This window comes from Rhinolophus hipposideros, assembly GCF_964194185.1.
Source record: "Rhinolophus hipposideros genome assembly, chromosome: 12".
Classification (NCBI taxonomy): Eukaryota; Metazoa; Chordata; class Mammalia; order Chiroptera; family Rhinolophidae; genus Rhinolophus; species Rhinolophus hipposideros.
Window position 1 is genome coordinate 24,395,876 of NC_138058.1, and position 27,142 is coordinate 24,423,017.

The 27,142-nt window shown below is 44.0% G+C and overlaps 2 protein-coding genes across 10 annotated transcripts; both read right to left on the reverse strand.

Annotated features, from left to right (window-relative positions):
- Nucleotides 1-5,460: 5,460 nt before the first annotated feature.
- On the reverse strand, nt 5,461-25,246 carry NAT8 (N-acetyltransferase 8 (putative)). Of its 6 annotated transcripts, XM_081069530.1 has the most exons (6): nt 25,237-25,246; nt 11,216-11,355; nt 9,451-10,112; nt 8,824-8,868; nt 7,682-7,782; nt 5,461-7,232 (listed from the first exon to the last, which is right to left on the reverse strand). In XM_081069530.1, exons 3-6 carry the CDS (start codon nt 10,037-10,039, stop codon nt 7,023-7,025), a joined length of 945 nt encoding a protein of 314 aa, XP_080925656.1. In that variant the 5' UTR covers nt 10,040-10,112; nt 11,216-11,355; nt 25,237-25,246; the 3' UTR covers nt 5,461-7,022. The 6 variants fall into 6 exon arrangements, with proteins under 6 accessions (XP_080925656.1, XP_080925651.1, XP_080925654.1 ...); XM_081069528.1 differs by lacking the exon at nt 25,237-25,246 and having other exon boundaries at nt 6,873-7,232; nt 8,769-8,859; nt 11,216-11,318; XM_081069527.1 differs by lacking the exon at nt 25,237-25,246 and having other exon boundaries at nt 6,873-7,232; nt 8,769-8,868; nt 11,216-11,318.
- TPRKB (TP53RK binding protein) lies at nt 16,580-26,163 on the reverse strand. 4 transcript variants are annotated; one of them, XM_081069533.1, is made up of 5 exons: nt 25,237-26,163; nt 21,849-22,008; nt 20,818-20,940; nt 19,285-19,461; nt 16,580-18,768 (listed from the first exon to the last, which is right to left on the reverse strand). In XM_081069533.1, the coding sequence occupies exons 2-5, from the start codon at nt 21,987-21,989 to the stop codon at nt 18,682-18,684; spliced, it is 528 nt and encodes a 175-aa protein (XP_080925659.1). In that variant the 5' UTR covers nt 21,990-22,008; nt 25,237-26,163; the 3' UTR covers nt 16,580-18,681. The 4 variants fall into 4 exon arrangements, with proteins under 4 accessions (XP_080925659.1, XP_080925660.1, XP_080925657.1 ...); XM_081069534.1 differs by lacking the exon at nt 25,237-26,163 and adding an exon at nt 24,681-24,850 and having other exon boundaries at nt 16,582-18,768; XM_081069531.1 differs by lacking the exon at nt 25,237-26,163 and adding an exon at nt 24,506-24,684 and having other exon boundaries at nt 16,582-18,768.
- Nucleotides 26,164-27,142: the final 979 nt, after the last annotated feature.

Genomic DNA, 27,142 nt, shown 5'->3' on the forward strand with positions numbered 1-27,142 from the left:
GGAGAGCTCGCCGGCGGCCATCTTGGTAAAGGGAATCAACAGGGAAGAAGGGGAACCAAATAGTTGAAGGAACCAATGACCAAACTAACTTGTGTTTTTAGAATTATTTTGGTTTGGGGTGGGGATTCTTATCAGATAGCGCCTCTGTCGCTCTCACACAAATCCAGCATTCAAGGAGGCGCTGCTGATCGGGAGCCCCTGGCCAAACTAACCACGGTTTCTAAATCAGGGAAAGGAAAACTGAAAATCTCTGGTGAAGTCTAAGTATTTATTACCTTGTCTTGTACACCTGAAACTAATAAAAAAAAAAAAAAAAAAAAAAGAAAACTGAAAATCTCAGCTTGTTTGTGTTACTCTCTACACAAAGTTGATGGCCTGGGGTATTAGGCAATCAATTTTATTTCCTAGAAAAGAACAAAAGAGTAACTCTTAATGTCAGAACACCAAAATTGATTGAAAAATGGGTGTTTATTTTTTTTTAAAAGACTTTATTGGGGAAGGGGAACAGGACTTTATTGGGGAACAGTGTGTACTTCCAGGCCTTTTTTCCAAGTCAAGTTGTTGTCCTTTCAATCTTAGTTGTGGAGGGTGCGGTTCAGCTTCAAGTTGTTGTTCTTTCAATCTTAGTTGCAGGGGGCGCAGCCCACCATCCCTTGTGGGACTCGAGGAGTTGAACCTGCAACCTTGTGGTTGAGAGCCCACTGGCCCATGTGGGAATCGAACCGGGAGCCTTAGGAGTCAGGAGCATGGAGCTCCAACCGCCTGGGCCACTGGGTCGGCCCCAGGTGTTTAATTTCTAAGGGTCACTGTGCAAAGCAATGGGGACACAAAGAGCTGTATGACAGTTTTTGACCCCAGGACAAGATGGTCATTTACACCAAAAAGAAACAGAATGACACATTCTGTGTGTGGATGTGTGGATGTATGAATATACATACAGCCTTTTTCTGAAAGAGTCCTGCAAGCCAGCTAGTCAGCCTATCTCAGGAGACTTTGTATGTCACCACTCTGAAACTGTATGCTTTAGTTTAAAAGTTTAACTCTCGGGACTGCCGGATGGCTCAGTTGGTCAGAGCACGAGCTCTCGACAACAAGATCGCTGATTCAATTCCCACATGGGATGGTGGGCTGCGCCCCCTGCAACTAAAGAATGAAAACTGGACTTGGAGCTGAGCTGCGCCCTCCACAACTAGATTGAAGGACAACGACTTGGAGCTGATGGGCCCTGGGAAAACACACTGTTCCCCAGTATTCCCCAATTAAAAAAAAAAAGCTTAACTCTGTAGGGATACTTTACCCACCATCTCCCTGTAAATTTGTTATTGATGTTAGTGATGACATAACCTATCTTTCAAAGCCTAGCTTAAAGTTCTTGCACAGGTGTTACCTCCTCCACCAGGTAACCATATATCTAAAATCTCCCTATCTCCGTATCTCTAAAATCTCCCTCTCCCTTTTGTGTATATTCCTCTTGGATTTCCTTGAAGTGATTCTGTGTGGTCATTGGCTTTTCAGACTTATGGCTGAAAGCACTTAGCAGATTCTCCCCCCACCCCCAAACATAAATATGTATGTCAGAGTTAAAATCCATTGTTGATACTCCTGGATCCCCTACGGATAACTCTGGGAAGACAATTGTAAAGGGCACTCTAATAGGTCTTCAAAACTCTTACTTCTCTACTGCCTCTTTCCCTTCAGAATGTAAACATACTGGATTGAGCCTAAAGAAACTGATGCACTGGGGGTGCTGGTAATAGGGAGGGCATACAGTGCAGATGGGGTCCTGGCAGGAGCCAACACAAAACAAAAATGAACCCATTTAATCTCTTACTCAGTAAATATTTCTTGAGCATCTACTAGTATGTGCCAGCTTCTATTCTAGATGATAGGAATGCAGCAGTGAACAAATCCAGCAGGTGGATACTATTTTTCTGGTAGTACAGACAGAAGCAGAGCTGGTGGGGTGTGGAGCAGAGGGCTCTGCTCCCATTGAGCACAGTCTCCAAAAAAGTAGCTCTTTTTTGTAATGTTCAACTTCACAAGAGAGTTTACAAATGTGCTGGATGTTAAGACTGTGATGACAAGGCTTTAAGAAGCTGTGACTTGAGAGCACATAAAAAAAGGATGTGCATGGGCGGCTGGATGGCTCAACTGGTTGGAGCCTGAGTTCTGAGCAGCGGGGTTGCCAGTTCAATTCCCACATGGGCCAGTGGGCTGCGCCCTTCGCAACTAGATTAAAGACAGTAACTTGAACTGCGCTGCCTCTGAGCTTGCAGTGGGTGGCCAGATGGCTCAGTTGGTTAGAGCACATGCTCTTAACAACAAGGTTACTGGTTCAATTCCCACATGGGATGGTGGGCTGTGCCCCCTGCAACTAGACTAAAAATGGTGACTGGCTTGGAGCTGAGCTGCGCCCTCCATAACTAAGATTAAAGGACAACAACTTAACTTGGAACTGATGGGTCCTGGAAAACACAAACTGTTCCCCCCATAAAGTCCTGGAAATACACACTCTTCCCCTTCCCTAATAAAATCTTTAAAAACAACCAAAAAAAGAGGGATGTGCTTAATCACAAACACAGCAACCACCACACACAGGTTGTCCCTAACTTCAGAAAGCAAATATGCCCAGGTGCTAGCACTTCTTAAATTAATGGGTAAAAGGATATAGGAAGTAGGATCTGGTCCTTTTAGGGAAAAGAAATTTGTAAATGTTGACAGAGCTTTTGGCATCTGGGGCAAGTGGTCAGCACTCTTGGCTTTATAAGGACCAGAAACAATAAGCAAGAAAACCCTGGCCAAGGTGAACATCTAACATTCCTCATTTCCTGATTAACTAAGGTTGAAAAGTGGATAATTTTGTACATGCAACCAGGAAATTAAGGCTACAAAAATTCTGTTGGTTCTTGGCATAACTGAGAATATTCTACTCCTGCCCCAAAGGTTGGAGGCTAAGCATGGAAGATATTCTGTCAGCAAATGGTTTCAGCAGTTCACCTGGTGGGCCAAGGCCAGGCTAGGAAGTGAGGTGCTCTTTCCTTCCGGTGCCCACACCGGGCCATGGACACTTTCCCTGAACAGTCTCCATACGGTCTCTTGCACACCCAGTGTCACAGACTCCTGCACTCTTGCATGTTTATTCCTACCTGCTCTTTCCGGGGAAGCAGCAAGAGACTCCTAGAAGATAAAATTTTCGATAGACAGCATCATGGTATAGAAAACAGGCCCAGATGAGCTTTCTGGGGGAGCTAAATGTTTCTCTGGTGTGAGTCCAATGAGCCTCTCCAACTGCAGGAAATGCATATTGAGCTGTCCAAGTGATGAAGGCCTGTCCAGGTCTGGAGTGAAGCGCTTGCACTGTGATTCCTTCCTGAAACAGGCCCTATGGTGGGTGAATTATCACAGATTAACCCAGTCTTTCCTTATGCGGAGCCTGGAGGGAAAGGCAGAGGGGAAAGAGCCTGGTCCATACTCCTGCTGGACTTTCGAGGGAAAGGTGGGGCAGCCTATGAACTTGACTCGAGTTTGGAATTCTGGGTAATTCCAGTAGACCCGTCAGATACAGCAAATAAAATACAGGACTCCGAGTTAAATTTGAATATTAGATGAACAAATGTTTTAGTATAAGTCTTTCCCATGCTATGTGAGACATACTTATACTAAAAAAACCAACCCTATTGTTTATGTGAAATTCCAATTTATTGGGGCACCCTTTATTTTATCTGAGAAACTTAGTCCACAGATACTAGTGGGCAGTCTTTAAGTAGAAGCCGGCAACAACAGGACACATGAAGGGGTAATAGCGGGACAAAACTTTCCAATTGCTGTGTGGGTTAGAGAAATACTGCCAGTGAAAGAGGAGAGACCAGACTGAGAGAACCCCTGCTGATGTCCGGCAGTGACCTCAGCGCAACACAAGGGTGCTAAATGCCTGGGAAGGATTTTGAATCTGTCTCAAGTTATACAGGAGACTTCTTTGGAAAGTCAACCTTAAAGAAGATAGATCTATTAAAGGGCACCAAGGAGATGACTTCAAAGAGAACTGGATGGCAGGAGAAGGTCAGTCTTCACTATGACGTGACCCTGTCAGCACGACAAAGCAAAAAGCACTATCATAAAAACAATTTTAAATTAAAGATGCAAATAGACAAAAATCCAATGTGATAGTCATTTAGAGTGAAAGGCAAAAAGAAGTAAGACAAATATTGTGTGATTCCATTTATATGAGGTACCTAGAGTAGGCAAATTCATCGCCACAGAAAGTAGAATAGAAATTAGGGGCTGGGGGGAGGGGGAACAGGGAGTTATTGTTTAATGGGTACAAAGTTTCTGTTTGGGATGATGAAAATGTTCTAGAAATGAATGGTGGTGACGGTTATACAATAATGTGGATATATTAACGCTATTGAATTGTACAATTATAAATGATTAAGATGCGAAATTTTATATTATGTATATTTTCCACAGTTAAAATATAAATGAAATATAATGAAAGGACTTATCATGTATAAGAAATAAAAATCACAAATATCATGAAATTTGTAGAATATATAGCTTGGAATTGAAAAGCCTAAATTAAAATATTTAAAATGTCAACAGAAGAGAAATTTTAAAACTTCAAAGGCATGACTTTTAAAAAGTAATAAAAAATATTTTTTTTAAATACATGATTAAACCAGTTTATAAATTAAGGTAGGATAGGTATAAATCAAGGTAGCTTCCTTTTTAAAAGGAAGATAAAAATGCCAAGTCAGGAAATCTAAGTGAAGACAGGTTAAGCTAAAACAATTCAAAAGACAAACTACAATCTGTCAACAGTGAGGACAAAATAAACTAAGTCTTCGAAAGGAAAACAGGGTAGCAGTTTGAAAAGTGCGATGAGAAAGAAAATGAAGGTCATGCTGAGTAGAAGAGAGAAGGGGTGGCTTGTGTGAGCTCCCCAGACAGACGGAGTGTGTGTGGCAAGCAGGTTTATCTTGCTCACCTTTCTATCTCTTATCAGGCAGTTCAAGTTCAGAGATCCCCAGGTTACCAGCATCATCAAGTCTCCAGCTGCTAGTTAGTGCTTCGAAAGAGAAGCTGCTCCCTTATCTCTGGCACCATATGGGAACTCCTCCTGCAGGGTCACTGATTGGGCCCAGGAGAGCTGGTAGGAGCAGCGGCAGAGGCTAGTCCCCACCTCTTCCTGCCCCCTTCAGGTAGGACAGACTCAAAGCCACACCATTAAATATGGCCAGAACACAGCTTGGGTGGCACAGAAGTTTGATTTAGAACCTGGAAGTGGGAGCACAGTTTCATGAGTTCTTTGGATGGTTGAATGTTCTGCCAAGCTCGAGGGGAAGGCAGCAGACCTGGAGGAGGAAGATGGCCTGGCAGAAGGGACTGTGGGGGGCCCCAAAGCCAGGGAGAAAAGCGACGGAAATAGAGGAACAGAGTCGAGGCCCAAGTCTTGGTCAAGAAAACATGAATGTTTGGAGCTGCACTATGCACTTGGTGAAAGGTCTCCATTTAGGTGAATTGTGCCTGTTACAATGCCAGGTGGCAGGTGTCATGCAGGGTGTCCTGCGGGGACTCCGCTCCCTCTCCCCATATAAGAACGCAGGATACGGTGAGGCCAAAAAGGAACACCCACAGAGCCATAGGTAGGGGAGTCATACCACTATAGTCTCACTGGAGGCTGGATTCACACGATGTGCGACCTGCTGGCCGCTTTGCTGCCAACCGACCGACTCTCCTCAGCTCCCATCAACTCCACTCCCCAGAGCAGCCGCGACAGTTATATTAGTGGCCAATGGCTCAAGGGTTACAGCTGACGGCCAACTAGCCACAGCTGACGGCCATCTACTCCCCGAGCCAGCACCTTTCCACGTGAGGCCGAGAGCCTGGAAACGGCTTTCTGGGGCTCTGTCCCCACAGCAGGATTGGGCCTTGTTTGTGGCCTGGCTGACACAAGTTCCTGGAACTTGGCCTCTGGGTTGGAGATACCTGGTGAGAGGCTCCAGACATGTGTGGGGTACCCATGCCGGTGACGAGCTAGCTGGCAAGGGTGCATGGGGCTGCACACACCAGCAGGGCCTGAGCCCCACCTCGCCATTGATCAGGGGCTTAAACGAGGAAGCGGTCAGCCCTGAGGGAACTGTGAGTGTCTGGAGTCTCTGGGATGTGGGGGCAGAGGCAGCGTCCCTGGAGTGGCAAATCTAGGAAATCTGCCGATCCCATTTCCTCTTCCTGGACATGCATTTCCCAACCTTCCTTCAGGCATGCTGGGGTCACGTTTCTGGGTCCTGGCCAGTGGGATGTGGGTTGCATGACCTCTAGGTCCAGCCCATGTCAATATCCCACATCCTGTCCCTGGCTGCCTTCTTTCTCTTCAGCGGAGCAACTGGGGGCCAGAACAAATTGATGGCATCAGTGGCCCCAGTCCTAATTACCTGGATTCATCCCACACTTTTCCAAGTCCTTTTGCCATGTGAATGCATCTCTCACTGAAGAGATAGGTCACTTTCTCCTACTGAGTCTGGGATGTTAGCAGACATGAGATCTGTAGAGGCTTGAAAAAGCATTTACTTGTTTCTGCTTTACTTTGGCTCATCTGCAGTCATCTGGAAACCATGCCTGAGCAAGGCTGTTGGAGCATAAAGAAACAGTCACCCTGTCACTTTAGCCATTGCCACACATGTGAACAAGGCCAAGACCAAAAGAGCTGCCCAGCTAAGCCCAGCCCAAACTACTGATCTACAGACTCATGAATAAGTAAATGTTTATTATTTTTTTGGCACTCTTGTGGCACTGTTACCAGACAGTGGGCCCTCCTCAGCACAGTGTCCATGTTCTTGGCATCTCAAACAAAGAATTGAGTGAAATACCAAGGTAAAGTAGTGAAAAAGCAGTTTATTAGAAGAAAAGGTAACGCTTCAAAGAAATAGAAGCGGGCCTGAGCAGAACGCAGTGGCTCAAGGGACATTATTAAAAGGGACAGTACACTCCAAAGAATTTGGAGCCGGCTGAGCAAAAGAAGAGGCTCAAAAAAGGCCCAAGGGGCTCAAGGTGGCATGATTAGGAGAAAAAGTACACTCCAAAAGGTTTGGACTGGGCCCCGAGCAAAGGCAAGGCTCAGGAGGCTCTAAGGGCCTCAAAAAAGGGAAGGGGTGACTGGCGAGGACTGGAGTTTTTATCCTTTTTTCTTCAGAATGGGCTGTTCCTTTGCAGGCATGCGACCACTTGATAGACATCTGTGATTGACAAGAGGCTATTACCTCATCTTTTTAGACTGTGAATGTTCTTTCCCAGAATTCAGTCTCTTGTAATGAACTTCTGGGCATATGTATGATATTACAATTATGATATAATAAGGCCCAGGTGAAATGAAGGTCGTTGTGGCCTTTACTGCGGAGATGTGAGTGGCCAGTAATCTAGTTGGGTATTTTGTATCCATTTGTTCCTCATAGGGATAGATAATTACAATGAAACGTTTTGGGTGGAAAGGGGTCTTTTGGGTGGTAATGCAGAGACCCGATGTCTATCTCTAACTGCCCGCCTTGGTTTCCACTTGAGAGGCATGATCCCCATACAATCTCTATGGGAAGTGGAGGGACAGGAGGTCTGTTCTTCTATATCTGCTTCCTGCTGGGCAGGGGCGTAGAGCTGTCCCTACCTATTGGGGGATTCACGGAACTCTCACCCTGTCTGATCTCAGATGAGAGGAAGGGGTCTCGAGATCCTCCTGGAAGACCATGTTGGACTGGCAATCTTGCTGGGGTATTCTCTGTATTCCCAGGGCCCCTAAATGAGGAAAAGTAGACTTTAATTAATAAATCGATTAGCTATATGGAGCCTGTGGTCAACCAATCATTCAGGTGGCATCAATTGTCCAGGAACTGGGCCCAGAATGGGTTGGAAAGAACATTAGGCTCTAGTGATTATAATCAACAAGTATACTGGCCTGGGGGAATGTTAAAACCTACATATTTGGTTTCTGGGATGGAATTATCCAAGAGTTAGTTCCGGAAATGGCTTGGGGGGTGTTGGGAAGTCACAGGCTTTGAAGTAGTTATCTGAAGCAGGGGTGGGAGACTTTTGGTGATTCAGGCTAGGAGCAATCTTTAGGATTCAGAAACTGATTAGGAGAGTAATCAAAGCCCGGGTTAATAAGCTAAGAAACTATGGAAAGGGAGACTTAAAATTTCTTTAGTGAAGAAGGCTTAAAACTTTTGTAGCGAGGGAGCTCTCCCATATCATTTCTCCCCAATCAGTAACAGGGTCTCATATCTTTGAGACCATGGGGGAATTACGGCCCATTTGGTCTCCATGTGAGAGCTGGAGTTCTGAAGTAGCTCCAACTGAAACTGGCCCAGAGCCCTGATGAAGTGTCATTTGGAAGTTGAGGAAGAAATAAATTTTGTTAAAAGGTTTAGGATGCAAAGTCCAAAAACAAGGGTTAAAATGATCATTAGCAATGGTCCGGCAAGGGGAAGAAGCCAGGATGCCCAGCTCCAGATCTTGGACCAGGATCCCCAAGATTCACTAAATTGTTGGCGGATCCCGGAGGCTCTATCTTTGAACTCTTGTGACTACGTCAGGCTGATTAACATAGCAACAACAGTCTTCTTCTAAAAATAAGCATAGCCCCCTTTTCCAGCAGTTTTTCAAAGGGAATGGTTAGGGACTGATTATTGGGGGCTATTTTGATCTTTGGAGCCAAATAGACGAAAGTATAGGTTGCTATCCAATTAGCTGGAAGGCGCAGATAAGACTTCGCGGAGCAATACTGAGCAGCTCCAGCAGTTCTGTTTGAAGACAGCTTCGGGTCTTCAATTGGCTCACAGGAACAGGAGTGACAGTCTTCCTTTTGGGGGAGTCCTGTGGAGACTTAAATGAAATACGTTTAATTCGAGGGAAGTGGACTCAGTCACTGACTCTCTGAGGTCCAACAGCCATTGGGGTGCTTGGAAAAATTGCAAAGGGTTCCTTCCATATACTAGGAGCTAAACTGGTCTGTTAGAGACTTCTCCCCTTAAGTTTTTAATAGTACTTGGTTCCCTTTATTTCTTAAGTGACTGTTGAGCCTTTCCCAAGACATTTCAGGTTATTTGAACATTCTATAGTGAGGGAGGTTTAAAACTTTTGCAGTGAGGGGGTTCTCCCCTATCAGCACTAGATAAATGAAACAGGAACAACCCCACAAGGCTGACGAGAGCAGAGCCCCCAGACACCCCATTGAGTTGCGATGTGAAGGAGCAACGCGCTTTTCCTATGCTGTCACAGCGAGAGTTCAGGGTTTGCTTGTTACTGCCACAGCGCTCATCCTCTCCTTGCTAATCCACAAGGAAACAGATCGCAGGCTCCCTCTCTGCCGTGATGCCTAAGAGACCTGTGTGGAGGGGAGCCGGTAGCTGAATTGTACCACAGTGACAGCCATGAGTGCCCAGCTCTTGTTGTAGAAGTACTGACCTGTCTTCTGGAAGCCCATGTGCTGGTAGAGGGCCAGGGCGGAGTGCTGCATCATGCTGGTGCTGAGGACAACTTCCCTGTAGCCTTGGTCCCGCGCAAACTGGAGGACAGTCCTGACCAGGGCTTTTGCTATCCCCTCACCCCGGCGCTCCAAGGCCACACTTAGGTGAAACAGCTCCACCTGCTCCTTCCGCAGGCTGGGCTTCTCCACGGGCAGAGCTCCCACTGTGCCCACCACCTGCCCCTCAGACTCGGCCACCCAGAAGCAGGAGCCACGCTCACTCAAGTAGGTTTTGGTGATGTCAGACATGTCTGTGTGCAAAGAGGTGACCACGTACTGGGTAAAGCAGTGTTTGACAAGGAACCTCAAGGCAGCAAGGAGGGTGAGGTCGGCTCCGAGGGCCAGGAGCCAGGAGCCGGAGACCAGGAATAGGGCAAGGGGCCCCCCAAGCAAAAGCACGAGGGTTCTCGGCAGCTTCAGGACATAGCGGAAGGTGGTAGGGATGTGCTCAACTATGCCTCGGGAGAACAAGGCCACAACCTGTTGGCGGTCACTCTCCTGATATTTGCGGATGTGATAAGGAGCCATGGCAAAGTTCTGTGTCTGAATCTCAAAGTCCACGGGAGAAAGCTGGGCGTCCCTGCACTCTGCCCTGGCAGCCCTGGGGAAGAGAAAGGAAACAATGTGAATAACCCCATCTCTTCCACCTCCCAGGAACCCGACAGACCTGCTTAAGAGCATGTCTTTCTGCTTTTGCCTGAAAAAACAGACCACAGCCACTGGGAGAACGTATAGGGTCAGAAAGACCCGCATCTGAACCTGATTCCATTCCTTTCTAGCTGTGTGACCTTGGGCATGTCAGTTAACCTCTCTGAGCCTGTGTTTCTTCATCTATAGAACAAGGTAAAATCAAAACCTGCCTTGTGAGGTTGTTTTGAGGACTTAATAAAATAACATATACAAAGCTCTGGTGTGTAAAGTATCGTCCCCTATGCCCTCTTTCCCTCTTTTTCTGGTTCTCCGCTTCTTGGTACCTTGAGGTGACAGTGAATCCGGAGGCCAAATGAGTCCAGGGCTCATGCTGCCTGCGCCGCTCAGCCAATAGACTGACACAGGAGTTGGGTCATAGAATAAGCATTTATTATCAGAGAACCGGTGGTCTGAGAAGGCAGCGGGTTAACACCTCCAAAAACTGCCTTCACATTGTCAGACCAGCTTGGGGCATTTAAGGGAAAATCTGGGTGTTCCTCCAGAGGTCTATTGTGGAGTCAGCAACCCAAGGACAATGATGGGAGTAGCCTGGTACACCATTGAGATTGTGATCAATAAGCCAAAGGTATCAATCATAAGTTTCAGGGTAATTTTCTAAAACAGGGAACTGGGTGGGACAGGGGACATTCCGAGCTTGAGCTCAAACCACAGGGGGATGACCTATTTTTAAAGTATAGTACGTCAAGGAAAGGTGAGGCCAGGGACGCGGAGAGGCCTCTATCATGGGGGTGCCAACCAACCCCTGTTTCAACAGCACCAGCCAGAGCACATGTCCCACCCTTTGGTCCCTCTCCTGGGGACCATACATGGCAGGAATCCTGTTTCCAAGAACAGGTTTCAGCAAACGGTTCTTCCCCCTTGATTGCAAAGTTTTAGGCTGCTGAGGTGGCAGAAGAGCCAAACACCAAAAATGGCCCAGCCTTGAGACCCGGAGGAGGGCGTGGGGCTCCAGGCCACACTCAGAGCGCTGTCCTTCCACCCATGTCCTCTCACCTGCTACTACAAAAGCCTTGAGTGTCCAGTGGCTTCAGCCTGGCCTCTTCCCTCAGCCTCTGAATGGCAACCAGGAAACTGTTCAGGGCGTGCTCCACTTCTGGGGACCAAACACTGGCGGCATCCTCTTTAGCTGGCTCCTGGACGAGTATTTGTTAATCATAAACCCTGTTGTGGCTAGCTGCTTGCCCACGGGTTGTAAAGGAATTCATGAATCAGGTAGAAATACAGAAGGAAGATTTATTAAAGTAGGAGAAGTATCAGCAGGGTAGAGTCTGCTGGAAACTACTGCCCTGAGTCTTTGTTTCATCTGAAGCTTTAGGTTTTCTAACCAGATGTAAATTGCTTTGGCCTGTAGTGGAATTTTCTGTCAAGTTTGGCTTTGTCCTTTGGCGTGGAGTCAGGTGCGGTTAAACTGGTTATTGCAACCTTTTCATGTGTTATGTAGATTTAAGTGGGCACCAGGAGTGGATCCTGTACAAATGCAAAACCTTCCCCAAGTCCCAGGGCCAGCATGGGCAACGTGAACAGAAACATTGAAACTGGTTTGCATAGTAAATGTACATCAAGCAGAGACAAGGAAAGCTTTTCAAGAGCCCCAAGCCAACTTATACTATTAAATCGAATTATACCAGAGGTCCAAATCTCAAAATAGAAGACTTAACACCACTGACGCAGGGCTCAACTGGGCCCCCTGCACTCAGAATGCCTCCGGGGTGCCCTGCCCTGCATCCAGGCTCGTTTCACTCTATTTGGCCCTTAAACAGTAAATCGCACCCCTACCGGCCTGAGCTCAGAATGCCCCGGGGAGACCTTGCCCTGTTTTGGCTTCTGGCCCCAGAGCCTGTACATGCTTGTTAATTACAAACTTTAATGGTTAGCATTTTTCCAGGTTACTCCCCCCCCAGTTTCCAGACCAGGGACGCCACAAGAGATACGATGACAGAAGGGGGCATCTCGAAAGGAAAACAGACCTCAGAGACGTCTGTCATGCATCCTCTGGGAGAATGCCCAGATTTTCCCTTAAATAACCCAATCTGGTCTGTGAATGTAAGGCAGTTTTTGGAGGTGTTAACCTGCCCCACTGCCTTCTCAGACCACCGGTTCTCTGATAATAAACGTTTATTGTACGACCCAACGCCTGTGTTGGTCTATTGGCTGAGTGGCGCAGGCATGAGCCCCAGACTCCTTTGGCCTCCGGTTACACTGATGTATGAATATGTCTCTGTGAGTCCACAAATGATGTAGGGGACTTTGGAGTGAGTGCAGGGATCGTTGCTCGTGAGACCGAAGAATGGAAACATGGACTCAGAAGAGGTAAAGAGTTTTAGAAAAGGACAGTTTATTGAAAGCAAAGGGTCAGAGCTCTCGAGACATTGTGTCCTATGAGACATTGTGTCCTTTTTATCTTTTTCTCTAAATTTCACTATTGATATATCAGCACCAAGGCAATTTATTTAGCCCTATGATGAAACATGATATATGAACGCTGGATAAAAATGTGCAAGGCCTTTAATTATGTTATTTACAAAGGAAAGGAGTTCGCCAACATCTTTTGTTGCTTGACCTCTGAGGAGATATTGTAATTGAGGTCACCCACAGTTTCTGAAGGTCTGATGTCTTTCTAGGATACCATCTCATCTTCTTGGACCCAATGCCAGAAGTAAAACCCCCTCCCACCCGCCCTCCCCCGGAGGGAAGGGGTCCCAAATAGGGGTGCCCAGTGATTGAGGCAAAAGTTCTTACTTTTATACCTTCCTTGGCCTTCTTGGAGAAGGGGGCTGGAGCCTTCTAATTGGATTCATCTATCAGGTTTTTCCTGTTTGCTCATCCTGAAGGGATTAACGAAATAATCCTTTCCTATCTATCAGATCTGCTCCTTCGTCTGGCCAGAGGGGATTTGAGATCATTTATTAACCTTAAGGAGCATTCTCATGTCTGTCCTGGAGTGAAGGAGACATTCCAGGGCCTGGAGTTTCAGGATATGGCTGCTTTCTGTTTATTCCATCAGAGACGCCCCTGTCCACCTAGTAACATGCTAATTAACCTGTCTCAACACCCCTATTACAATCCCATCTTAATAAACCCTAGTATCAAGAAGCTGGGCTGTGACGAGGTAGGGAGCCTGTGTTTCATTCACCTCTGCAGTCGGATGACCAGAAATTAGTGGGGAGAAATTAGTGGGGAGTTGGTAAGCAGGGTCTGGAACAGCTGAAAAAAGAAGGCACAGGGTTTATGATCAATCCCTGTAGTTTTGAGTGTGGGAGGTGGATAGTAGATAGGTGATTAAAAAAACCTTCCCATGAGGTGAGTCAGCCTCTGCTGCTCTCAAAACTGGGGAGATGGGGGTGCAACAATACCCAGCTAACAGAGCCCCCTTCCCTCACCCTATCCCAGGGCACAGAGGACACAGCTTTTTGCTTTAATATATAATCCTTGACTAAGGAACCAAGCCCATGTGGCCTATCCAACTGTGTCCTTTTCCTTCTAGCACCAAAGACCCTCTAGTAACAGGTTGCGTTTGCTGGTAGAGGATTTAGACTCTGGAGCTACCTGGTTAATGCAAAGGACACGTTCCGAAATTGGCTCAAAATGACTTTCCCTAAAAGACTTGTGGAGCTTAGGTTAAACTCTTCTTTCCCAGGAAATGACATTGCTTTTTCCCTTGTTACAAAGAGTTGAAACATTACAGTTACAGAGTTCAACCTTACCAATAGTCAGACATCTCAAAATGGCAAAAACTGCTTACAAGTTAAGAGGCTGGCGAGCTTGCTGACATCAGCATGCGTGTCCTCTGCTATTGGGAGTGCAAAATGGTACCTTTCTAGGATTAAAAACCTCTTCCCCAATAACCCCACTTCTGGGAAGCTATCCTAAAGAGAAACATGTACCAATATTTACTTGTAAAAGTGAAGTGAAAATTTGAAAGCAACACAAATGTGTAAAAATAAAATTACATATGTTACATGTTACACACTGATAAAAAGAATATGTTTGAGGTGATGGCGCAGAAAGAGGTGCTGCGAGGAAACCATCAGCAGAGCATCAGGGATCACACACAAATGTGAGATTTAACCCTGACTACAGCATTTTGAGTTTTGGGGGAGCTTCAATTCTCTAAGCTTCAAGGGAAAAGCTGCCTTTATAATGGACAGGTCTGGGGGTACCACCCGAACCAAGTGGTTAGGTAGAAGTTAGAAAATGTAGGAGAAGCGGTGGGAGGTACATAGTGCCTACAGAAAGAGCTCATAACTTAGATTACCTGCCTCCAGCCACATATCAAGTTTCTACAACAACAGGTGACAAGAGGTGGTATGGGGCAAGATAAGGATCTGAGTCAACAGACCTCCACCCATCTTAGGACAACATACCCTCCAGTGGAAGAGCAGGCACCACTTTTTCCTGCCATATCTATAAGTAACTCCCTCCTCCCACCCAGCAAACTACAAGTCCTAGGGACAAGGTCCCTCTCCTCTCCTCTCCTCTCCTCCCCTCCCCTCCCCTCCCCTCCCTCTCTCTCTGTCCCTTAAGCTCTCTTGCCCTTGCTTGCTACCTCTCCCCTTCCCCCCACCTCGGCTAGGTCCTTGTCTTCCCTGAGAATGTATCACTAATAAACCCTGCTTGCACATTAATCAGCTTGCTGACCTTTGATTCTTCACTGTGTCGGCAAGAAAAACCCAGACTCAAGTAATCAAACTTTGTATACCAAGGTGTTAAGCCATATTTAGGCCAGGAGCAGAAACCTTATCTTAAAAGCCATTTTGTCTTGATCCTGTCTTGCTTAATCTTCTAGGGGCCTGGGCAGTCTGGTGGGAGACCTGGGGTCAGGATGTGGAGCTGGAGCCCGGAAACCCTTCGTCATTGAAGGGGAAACAGCCTTGTTTACCCCCGTCTCATAAAAGTCCATACCCCTTTTGCTCAGAGAGGTTATGATCTTTTCCCTCTGCTCTAGCTTGACTTCCTGCAGCTCAAACAAGCTAACTAAATCCTAATAGACCAATCTTGGTCTCCTGCTCCTCTGGCTGTGCCTAACACAATGTGGGTGCCAACTGACATTATGGGCCTCTTGATGACACCCAATGGGAAGGACACAAAAATCTATTATCATTCCCTGAAATATTTAAACTGACTCAAATCGTGAACAAATCCAGATTGTGTAATTCTGAAAGACATCTAGGGTACTCTTTAAAAAAATGTCAACATCATGTATTTTATTTTATTGGGGTGGGGGTAATGACTTAATGTGTGATTTTTATTTCATATTACAGAAATACGAATCAAACACCCAGTAAGTAGTCAGGCCAACGCCAAGCAGTATGACAAACTCTCTAAAGAGGTTAAGAACTGAGTTTCTCAGAGTTTTAGTATGTTAACCGGGGCCAGCCCGGTGGCTCAGGTGGTTGGAGCACTGTGCTACTAACACCGAGGTCACCAGTTTGATTCCCATATGGGCCAGTGAGATGCGCCCTCTACAGCTAAGATTGTGAATAATGGCTCTCCCTGGAGCTGGGCTGCCACCGGCAGTCAGCATGTGCTGCCTGCCATGAGCAGCTGGTGGGCAGCGCTGAGTGGCCGGCAGCCTGTGTGAGCAGCTGGCAAGAGCTGCTGTGAGCTGTCCTGAGCCACCGTCAACCAACTGCCTCAGCCAGGGGAAGCGCAAGGCTCCTAATACCAGCATGGGCCAGGGAGCTGTGTCCTACACAACTAGACTGAGAACGGCTTGAACTGCAGTGGAGGGTGGAGACAGAAGAGGGGAAAAAAAAGAACTGTAGTTTGTTTAAAATGCAGATTTTCAGGCCAAACCCCACATTTTAATTTAGTAGGCCTGGGACAGAGTCTAGGAATCTGCAAATTGTTGACCCCCTCGGGCTGTAATACGAAATAAATAGATTACTATGGAGTTAAGCATGCCGTTTCTTACTTGACCTGGATAAATGGATATGGGTGGGAGAGTGAACAGTATTAGGAGAATCAAGGTAGAGGGAACAAGCCATGGTGTTTTATCCTAGCTTAAGGGGTTCCGATTAGAAAAGCCTTCCACTATCAACCTACAAAACCTGGGGATTAAATCTTGAACCATCTAAAGTTTCAGAATAGGGGAGTATGAGTGTGATTTTTACAAGAATGTTGATTTGATAAGATGAGTTGTAAAGCTAGAAAGCCAGGAAGGTTTAGAATGAGGTGATAAAAATAAGCATCAAGGAGTAGGTATTGACAACAGAAAATAAAATGTCAGGAAACATATTGGTAAAAATGGTGAACTTCCTTTCAGATGCCTAAGGATAGGAAGTTAATATTAAATATATTAAAAATATCCATTATGAACATAACATCAGCAAAAATAAAATAGACTAAAATAACCAACAGATTTTTCAGATGTTTATTTGCCTGGTGCTTAAAACTCCATAGGAGCTCAACAGCAGTTTGTATTACCTACCTTCTTTTAAGAGTTTTGAGGGCAAAATTTTCTTTACTTTCATGAAGAAAAAGCCTTTGAAGGATCAAAGTGTTTGATATCCAGAACTGTGTTCTCATGAGACAAGTAAAGAGTTAACGGGAGCAAGCTTGTGAGCTAGCAGGAATGAGCTTACAAATGAACTGCTTGGCTCTGTATCCCCTGGCTAGCACTGCCCCTGCAAGCTGAAAAGCACCTTACATCCATCACTGGCAGGACCAGAACAATTCCTAATCACGATGGCAGGCCCCTGCAAGCTAACAAACACCCATCATAGATGGGAATAGAAGAGTTCCCGGAAGAAGCCAGTTGTAACAGCAACCCCCTGCAAGCTGACATCCGTCATAGACGGGAACAAGACAAAATAACTGCAACGGCAGGCCCCTTGCAAGTTGACAAGCACCCTACAACATGCATAGAAAAATATGAAACAGGTGACCTGTTGGCTCAGGTGGTTGGAGTGCCATGCTCCTAACGCCGAGGTCGCTGGTTCAATTCCCACATGGGCCAGTGAGCTGCGCCCTCTACAAGTAGATTGAAAACAATGACATGACCTGGAGCTGAGCTGTGTCTGCACTAGATTGAAAAACAATGACTTGACATGGAGCTAACGGGTCCTGGAAAAACAGTTCCCCAATATCCCCCCCCCCCCAAAATGAAACCCCAGCACTCCTCATCGGGGCAGCCATCTTCTCTAGACACTGCCATGGGCATCCTTGCTGCTCGACTTTCAATAAACCTTTTCTTGCTTTCCTACTTTTTCTGAGTCTCGTGAATTCTTTCATGTTCTGCAAATGACCGAGGATAATTATAGATCAATACATGTTCAATTCCTCCTGAAGTTTTCTCTCACCTTGTTTCTTTTTTAGCAAGCTGAGAGTGGAGTTTTGACATTGTAAGGGTGAAATTCAGTAAATCAATAACGTAATTAGACTAGCTAGTTTGCAGTTTGGCTCACTGCACAGCTTGCTATCTAGTCACCTGTACTAAGTTACTACTTAGTGTGCAGTTTGATCTACCCTGACATTCAGCTATTTCCTCTTTGCTTCTCCCCTCACTGATTAACTGAGGAACTGTTTTATTCCCTTTCTCAAGGCTACCCATACCTTGTTAACCCATTTAATCAACAGAATCCTAACCTGAAAAGAACAATTTCTTAGTCCTCAGGCACCCAGACACTGGAATACACATAAAGCCCCAGCCCTCGGTGGTCCTGACCGAGTGCAGGTAACATTATTGTAAAACAGACTGACCCCAGGAAGGATGTCAGCCCTCGGACCTGCCTGACAGATGCCCCCTATCCTTTGTTCTTGTGTACCTCTACAACCTTCTGAGAGGTCTAAGGACGGGGAGGTGGCCTTTGGACAGGAGTTCGCCATCCTCCCAGAATGCTGGCATTCTGAATAAATCTGGCTTTTCTTTCCACCAACCATGTATCTCGATTATTAACTTTTTTAAGCAGCAGGCAGCCGGACCTTAGCACGGTATCAACACCTCCAATTTGAGTTGGTTATTTTCACTTTTCATTTCACAACATGCTTGATTTTTTGCTGTAGATTCTGATAACCCAATAATTTAGCATGTGAATCTCTAGTTCATTTAGCTGTTCCTAAGCTGTACCAGCCTGTTTCTCTGCTTCAAATGTAGCTGAAAAAGTTTTATTACATAGTTCTTCATAAACGACATGCCGCTTATTCATTTCCTCAGTTAATTCTGTCATTGAACTTTCTTCTTTAGTTTTTCTTGTAAATGTTTGCAATTGCTATCCCAATTACATAAAAATAAAATATATTTGAACAGAAATAAAAAACTAGAAGACAGTAACAAATAATAGTTAACAGTGATTATCTTTTAAGCTATTAAGAGGTAGGAGTAAAAGGCTTATTTCCCCCTTTGCTGTACCATTTTGTGTTTTAAAATTTTCTATGATGAACAAATATAAATTTTGTAATCAGGAAAAGAAAACCAATGTTTTTTTTAAATGATGAAAATTATTAATATTTCTGTCATTTCACAAAACATCTTTTGTTGACATTCTACAAATGACACCATCCAATAGTGTTCCAATACTTTCTTCTTGTGAAGATAGTTTATAGAGCTGTAAAAATAAGACAAAGTATGACATGCTGTTATATTCACAAACTACTAATTTTCACCATACAAACGTGTATAAGTGAAGTTATCATTCCATTATTGGGATAATGGTATGAAATTACAAATGTGATTAAAATATACAAAGTAGACGGTAAGTCATCACTTATGTCAAATTGCAGGTGTGGTGGTAACTCTCTAAACATAGAAACCAAATTTGTACCAGTTTTAAAAGCATACAGCTAGACACTGACTTCATACTAAATTAATTTTTTATGTAGGCTTGATATTTAAAGTTATTCTTTCTTTCTTAATTAGAGAATCAACTAAGTTTCTAATTTTATTTTACATAAACCTACATCTCCAATCTTTGCATCTGTAACTATTTTTCAAGTAAGTTTTAGTAATAGTAACCTTTCTTAAAAGTTAAAAAAAACAGAAGCATTGGTGATCAATAGTAAACAGCATCATTAGTATTATTCCTCATCGATCACACTCTTTCTACAAATGCAGATTTACGAACCTTTTTGACTTCTGGAATGTTTGTTATTTCAGAAAGATTTTCCAGAGAAACTTGATGACCTTCTACTTGAGATATTAGGTTTTCTTGATCTATTTGTTTTACTCCATCTTCAATGTAAACAATTAGAACTGAAGTGTCATTTCCTGAGATACCAAATTTTTTCAAAGCCTCTGAAATCTAAGGAAAAATAAAGACAATAAACCAGTAGTTTCTATATCTGAAGCATCTCCCCCTTCACCTTCTTCTCTGCTCGGGTTCTTATTTTCACATCCTAAGGGTTCTGTCTGCCACAGCTTTTCTCTTTAATAATCCCTTCCTAACACTGACAAGTTCTGTCTCTAGAGTGCGCACTGCTCCAAGTTGCACCTCATTCCTGTGGAAGCAAGCCCAGAATTCTTGGCATAGCACAGAAACATCCCTCCCTCTGGCCTCATGTGACCCTAAGCCATGTATTCCTGTCTTCCAGCCAGTCTGGACTTCATATTTCTTTGCCTGTGCTCATACTTTGTCCTGTGCTGGAAGTGCCCTCATCTTTCAAGGTCCAGTTCAAATGTCATGCCCCACTGTACCCTCCTCCTTACAGAATGTTCTTTGCTGCTCCCACAGCTTTGACTTATTATTCCCACTACATCATTTATCTTAGGGCACTTGAACTTCTGTCTTGTTCAAATGCCTTCCTCAGGAACATATTTGTTTCTACTGCCTCTAGAACTGTAACTGGAACAGGGACAAGCTCAAAGGATGTTTACTGAATTAAATAGTTTCTGGAATTATTTCAAGTGATCTCAAAGAAACAATAATTATCTGGTCATTTTTTCCTTCCGGTACTGGGGAATTCTATTACCATGCATTTTATAAAGTTTTCAAATATCTGAATTTCAAACCATGCCACAGGTTTCCTAATTTTTCTCTTGATGATATTAGTACCTGGTTGTATGATTAACAGTAATACTAATGCTAAAACTTCACCAGCAAAATTTCAGTTTGTTTTTTTATATGTCACATGTGGAATGTTGTTAGCTCAGTAACTTTGATTACTATCACCATCTCAAACCCCAAACTCTTCTATGCACTGGGTGTGTGAACGAGAATGCGTTAAGGGCTGATCCGGGTACCAGAGAGGCTTTTGGTATATGGAAAAGACACAGATTCTTCCTCAAGGAGTTTACAGAGAGAATAAAAGACGCTTATAACACACAAATATCTATGCCTAATGTTTTAGTACATATGCCTAATGTAAAACATTATCATTTAGAGGGATCTTCTTGACCTTATATGATAAAGAGGACACATAAAACTATCCTCAGTTAGCTAAACTTTTGCTTACTCACATGTGAAGTGACTCCAAAGCTTATTTATCTAGTAAGAGGTAGTGCTAAACCTTCACTCTCTGCCCAAAGCTCTCTTCATTTATTATTTTGGTTTGTTACTAACATTAGGCTTACAGGAATTTAGCCTCCAACCCATCACTAGGAAACACACAGGTTATCATGACAAGGTCAACAGAAATAAAGTAAAATCCATATTAATTACATTGTTATTTGGGGAAAGGTTGAAAATAATTTCAGTAGATAGAGTTCTCGTCTTCATTTTTCCCAGTTTGTAGAGGTGAACTGCTTTGTTTGCTGCCACAAGTATCTGAAATGGATCAACGATCTACCAAAGAGAACAAAAAGAATTACACAGAGAATCCGGAGCACTCTGAAGATGCATGCTCTCTCGTGGTAACTCCAATGTCAGGCTGTTCTGCTTTATCACAATTTCTATGGACTATATTTTCAAAATTTCTATCTCAAAGTCCTGCGTGTTCAGAAAAGCATAGACTTTTAAAGCTGCAAAAACAAACAGTAAAAATTAAAAAAACACATTAGGAGCTAATGTTATGGGAAAGGCCATATTCTGAACATTTTATACCTGTATTATCTTCTTTCTTAAAACTATACTATGAAATTGGTATCATTATTCACATGCAGTACATGAGGAAACCAAGGCAAAGAATGTGTGGGTTTGAATCTCAGCTCTGTCACTTACTACCGAGAAAAGGTGTGCAAATTCCGTAGACTATCTGTTAGATGCAGGTAATCTTACTTCACAGAGTTGTTGTGAAGTGAGTCAGTATATGTAAAGCGCTTAGAAGAATGTAAGTATGCGTAAAGCCAGATACAGAGTAAGCACTCTATAAAGGTTGGCTTCTCCTTGCTCAAAGTCATAATAAATGGCAGAGCTTGGATTAAGTCCTGGAAATGTACTTTCACACGTGTGTTCTTCATCACTATGCAATGCTGCCTTTGCAGAGATTCTGTAGTTCAGATGAGATGGAGATCTACTTATCTGCCACAATGTCAGTGCCAGACTACCACCTTTCCCATCTCCTAGAGCAGGGCCTGGCACTTCATCTTCTATTCACTGTTCAATTCAAGGTTGGCCACATGTGATTCAACTTAACAGCTTGGACAAGAACTTTTCACCGGAAGATGACAATTTTAGGCTAACCTGTAACATCATGGAAAATGAACACATTCTTAAATGCCCTGTAGACCTCACTCGTTCTCACTTGTACTTACCACCATAGGGTTTATTAATGAACCATCAATGGCACCTTCCATGGCCTTTTTTCTCAAGTCTCCAGCATTTTTTACATCTTTAAATAACAGAAGGGTCACCCTGCATTCGGGAAATAAGTCCAGCTGATGTGTTAACTGCATTTCGTAGATACGCAGGATTCTAGTATATAAAACCAAAAAGACCAGTCTTTTGTTTAAAAGTCAACATTATAATTCATTAACAAATATCTTTGCTAACAAATAAATTTTCAAAAAGTTAATAAGATGATAGAACTGATAAACTAGGAAAATCCATCCCCAAAGCACTTTTGGCATCCTCATGAGATGTTGTATTCCTCACACTGCTGAGCTGTTTCTAGCTTCCTTTATCAGTCCTGGGAGAGGATCAAGGTTGCTGCCTGCTCTTCTGGTTGTACAGATGAGGTAAGCTCAGCTGCATGGCTGAGGGGCAACTTCCCCAATAGACAACTAGGTGCAGAATACCAGGAATTTTTTTTTATTTAATTTTTATTGGGGAATACTGGGGGACTGTGTTTTTGCAGGACCCATCAGCTCCATGTCAAGTCACTGTTTTTTCAATCTAGTTGTGGGGTGCACAGCTCAGCTCCAGGGTCAAGTTGTTTTCAATCTAGTTGTAGAGGGCATAGCTCACAGTGGCTGATGTGAGTATCGAACCAGCAACCTTGGTGTTATGAGCACTGAGTTCCAACCACTGAGCCAACCAGCCACCCACAGGTGGCTCAGGTCCAAGCTTAAGCTGAGACCAGTTGTTTCTCACTGGTCCAACTGGCCCATGTAGGACTCGAACAGGCAACCTTGGTGTTATGAGCACCACACTCCAACTACTGAGCCAACTGGCCACCCACCGGCGGCTCAGCTCCAAGCTCAAGCCGTTGCTTCTCACTGGTCCATGTGGGAATTGAATCGGTGACCCTGGGATTATGAGCACCTCGCTCCAACCACTGAGCCAACCGGCCATCCATCAGGAATTTTTTAGACCACAGGTTACCTATGGTATTAATGAAACCTCACTAGAACTTAGCCTTTTTAGCTTTCTGATCTCACTGTTTTATTTGTATTTTAGCAGAACCTAGACACACATATAAGGAGAAAAACAATTCTAGAGAAAAGAAGTATTACACTTGACTCAAAGATATTCAGTTCACACATGCAATTTAACCAGAGGATACAACTATTAAATAATTAGTAAGATTGGCCCTTTCTTAGACATAAGTTTAAGAAGGAAAAGACAGGGTATGTATAAATACATAAAAGATGCATGAGACACAACTTAAATAACTGGAAAGATATAACCATATTCGTTAGGTCCCTGAATGTTAGAGACCTTGACTTAATGTTAGGTCTATGAATGTCAGGTCTCAGAGGCCTTGACTTACGGACAAAGCCATGTTTGCAATAAAACAACAAAATGTCTGTTGACCTGTACCTACAGACAGAGCCGAACTTGTGATACAAGAAAACAAAACAGTATAGCTAGTGGCTTACAGGCAGTCAACATTTTCTGTTCAAACAATGCCACCCTGTCAGCAGAGCCCCTGTAAAACACTCCTCACCCCCTCTTTCGGGGCTGCAAGTCTCCTTTAGGGGTGTAGCCCAGACTGTAATGGTCTCTGCTCAGTCCGATATAGACTTTTCTCCCTTACCATAAAAACTTCCTTAACGTGCCTGACCATGCACGTTCCTTTTCTGGTTGACCTGTCAATATTTTTGAATGGGAAAACAAAGTATTACAAAAATGTGATCTTTAAAACAATTTTTATCAACATCTTCATGAGCTATTTCGGTGAGGCAATTTGATAGGTTCATTTTACTTTTTTAATCTGGTAGGTTCCATAGCTAAGACTCTTTCTCAAGGAATAAATTGGAAATCTGAGAATTTAGGTAATAAAAAGTTCCTCTCAGCATCCTAATAGTAAAAAGTTGAAAAGTTACCTAGCTAACAACGGGACTGGTTGTGACTAAACAACCATTAAAAACTAAGATCTTAAGGAGTAAAGATGTGTGAAAATAGCAATAAATAATGAAGTAAAAATATCTGACTGGAAAACAAAACATAAAATGTGGCATAAATTGTGGGGTTTTTAAAAAGGTAAAAAAAAGAAACAACACTGCAAGGAAATTTCATCAATCAAGTTCTCTCTGACTGGGTGGAATTCTATGTGTTTTTTTCTGTTACAACGAGGAATAAAATATCTGTGAATAACGTCCCGGCACATAGCAGCTCAATCTTTATTGTCATGATAGTGTCCAACGGAAAAACTACAGAAATGTGTAACAAATATAGTCCCAATTATACAACAACAAAAAAAAAAAGAACACAGAAAACAAATTCATGAAGGAAACACACCACAAGATGCCCATCTTGGTAACTGGATTACAGGTAATTTATATGGTCCTCTCTAAAAAATACTTTTGTATGCATGTTCTGAATTTTTTTATAGGGAACACACAACATATAATGAGCACACATAATCATGGAGGGAAAAAAACCTTTGGTGGTTTTTGTTTTTACGCTAGTAAAAAGGACCCCCGGCACACGTCAAAATAGTTTGTTTTATATAATTCACTCACCTAGGCCAGACATTTCGATTAATCTCAAGTCCCATTTCTAACCCATAAAATCGTGCCAATTTTACCTCTTAAATAGCATTCTAACCAGTCCACTTCTCTCCCACACCCACTGCCACCGCGCGAGGCCACCATCTCTCATCCACACCCGTGGCCTCTTGGGAGCGGTCGCCTCACAATCCCTGCTCTCCTACCATCCAACCTCCACCGGGCAGAGTGACCCTGTCCAACTGGAAACCAAACCTTGTCCTTCCACTGCTCTTGTGATAAGGCCTCGGCTTTATGCCAAAGCTCCCGGATCCTACGAGCGGGCGCTTGCTCCCTCTTCCGCTTCCAGGCGCGCCTCTTCCCTGACTGCGCTCCTTCCGCTGCCGCCGCCATGGCCTTCTGGGCTTCAAGCCACCAAGCTTTCTCCCCACCTCTGCCCTCTCCGGGAGCGAGTTCCCGACTCAATTCGTCCCTCCCATCAACTCGCCGTGAAAGAGTCTATATACTGGAGAGCCCACAGCCCCGGCGCTGGGTCCCTGTTATACGAGCTCCTTCTCGTCACAACTTCAATGAGGCGGGACCTGAGTGGTTTTCTGTATCCTCACTACGGTGTATAAACCTTGAAGGTAGAGACTGAGTGTATCACTTTGGTGCTACATTTCCAGGGCCCGGTCTCGGGAGGCGCCTGTTAAACAAGGGCGGAAGGAGCTCCAGGCCTGGACTCAAAATAACTGGGTTACAGCTGCCCGGTACCGGCCCTCCCATCTCCCACCTCCGGCCTCCGCCCCGCAGCCCGGCCCGGAGGACTCACCGCCGCCTGCGCCGTCCGTGTTGGAATATCTTCCCCTCGGAAACAAAGCCCACAACTTCCGGAAGCTTGGCCGCAGCTTCTCTTTCCGGATCCCGGCGGGAGGCAGTTTCCGGTGCGCCGTCCCGCCCACTCTTCCGCGGGTCCTTCTTCCCCCGCGTGAGTCCCCTCAGCGGACGCGAAGGAGAGCTCCGTCCGTCACTTCCCGTGAGGGAGGGCTGGGAAGGATGCGGGGGCCGGGGCCGGGGTCTGGGTGCGAGCCTCCACTTTGTTCCTAACTTGTATTGGGCCTTGAACGAGGCGTCTTCACCTTCCCGTGCAAAGCATTGGCCACCAAGAGCTCTACATGTCTCCGATGGTCGAGATTCAAGTTTTTTCTCGGCACGCGGGACTCGGTTGCCTTTTTGCTCTCGGTGCGGTCATTTAGGGAGGATCTGTTAGAGCGGATGGCGCTGGGCTATTTGCCTTGGATACTTATGAAGAGATTGGTGACTACATTAATGAAACCAACCTTTTCTTCACCTACCAGGCACAGGAATTTGGTTTGTCGTCCCTGAATGTACCAGCCTCCAAGAGAGGAGGAAATGCCCTAAACAGGCTGCAGAGAGTTATTGCCCATGTTCTTGATGGTTGGTTGGGGTTCATTCTGGTCAACACTTTACACAGGACAGGTAAACAACACACACAGCTGTCAGGGAATATGTGCCGTGGAGAAAAAAATGGAGAAAAGGGGGAATGCCAGGTCGTGAGTATTACTGTTTTCAATAGGACGGTTAGGAAATATCTCACCAAAAAGGACCATTTGAATAGTGACTGGAGGCGGTCTGTGTATATCTGGGAGAGCAGCATTCCAGGCAACAAAGAGACTTCAAAGGCTCTCATCCTATTTAAGGAATAGCAGGCAGAACTGTGGCTTGAACCAATGGGAATACATATATATTGGTAACAATTTATTCTGACAAAAGGCTTGTATCCAGATTCTATAAAGAAGTACAACTCAAAAATAAAACAACTAAGTAAGAATGGGTGACATTTGAACAGACACTCCACAAAAGATATCTGAAAGGTCAACAAACACATAAAAAGATGCTCAACATCATTAGTTATCAGGGAAATGCAAATTAAAAACATAAATACTACTAGATACCCACATGATGGCTAAAATTTAAAAGACTAATAGTATCAAGTGTTGTCCAATATGCAGAATAACTAAAACCCTCATGTATTGCTGGTCTGAATATAACACAGTATAACCACTTTAGAAAAGACTTGCAGTTTCTTTAAAAATTATATATAATTTAATAAAAAATTACTTATAAAATATACTTATCATACCCAGAAATTTCATTCCTGGATATTTACCCGGGAAAAATGAAAATGTGTGCACAAAAGGCTCATACATGAATGTTTATAGCAAATTGACTCATAATAGCCATAAACTGTAAACCCAGTGCCCAACAACACATCAATGGATAAACAAATAGTGGTAAAATTATACAATGAAACGCTACTCAGTAATGGAAAGGAATGAATTACTGATACTTGCAACAATACTTGCAATAAGAACAAGGATGAATCTAAAAACGTGATCAGCAATAAAAAAAAGAAACTGAAATTATGTTACTGCATGATCCCATTTCTACAAAATTCCAGAAATTACAAATTTATTCTACAGTGACTAATAGCAAATTAGTGGTTGCTAGGATTGGAAGAATGGGAGACCTTGTCTGGAAAGGACCCCAAAAGAACCTATGCAATGAAGCCAATGTTCTGTATCTTGATGTGTTAGTTACAAGGAAATAGGAATTTGTCAAAATTCATCATATTACACACTTTAAAAGGGTACATTTTATAAACTATAAATTATGCCTAAAGTTGTTTAAAAAACAGACATTAAAAAAAGTTGTCA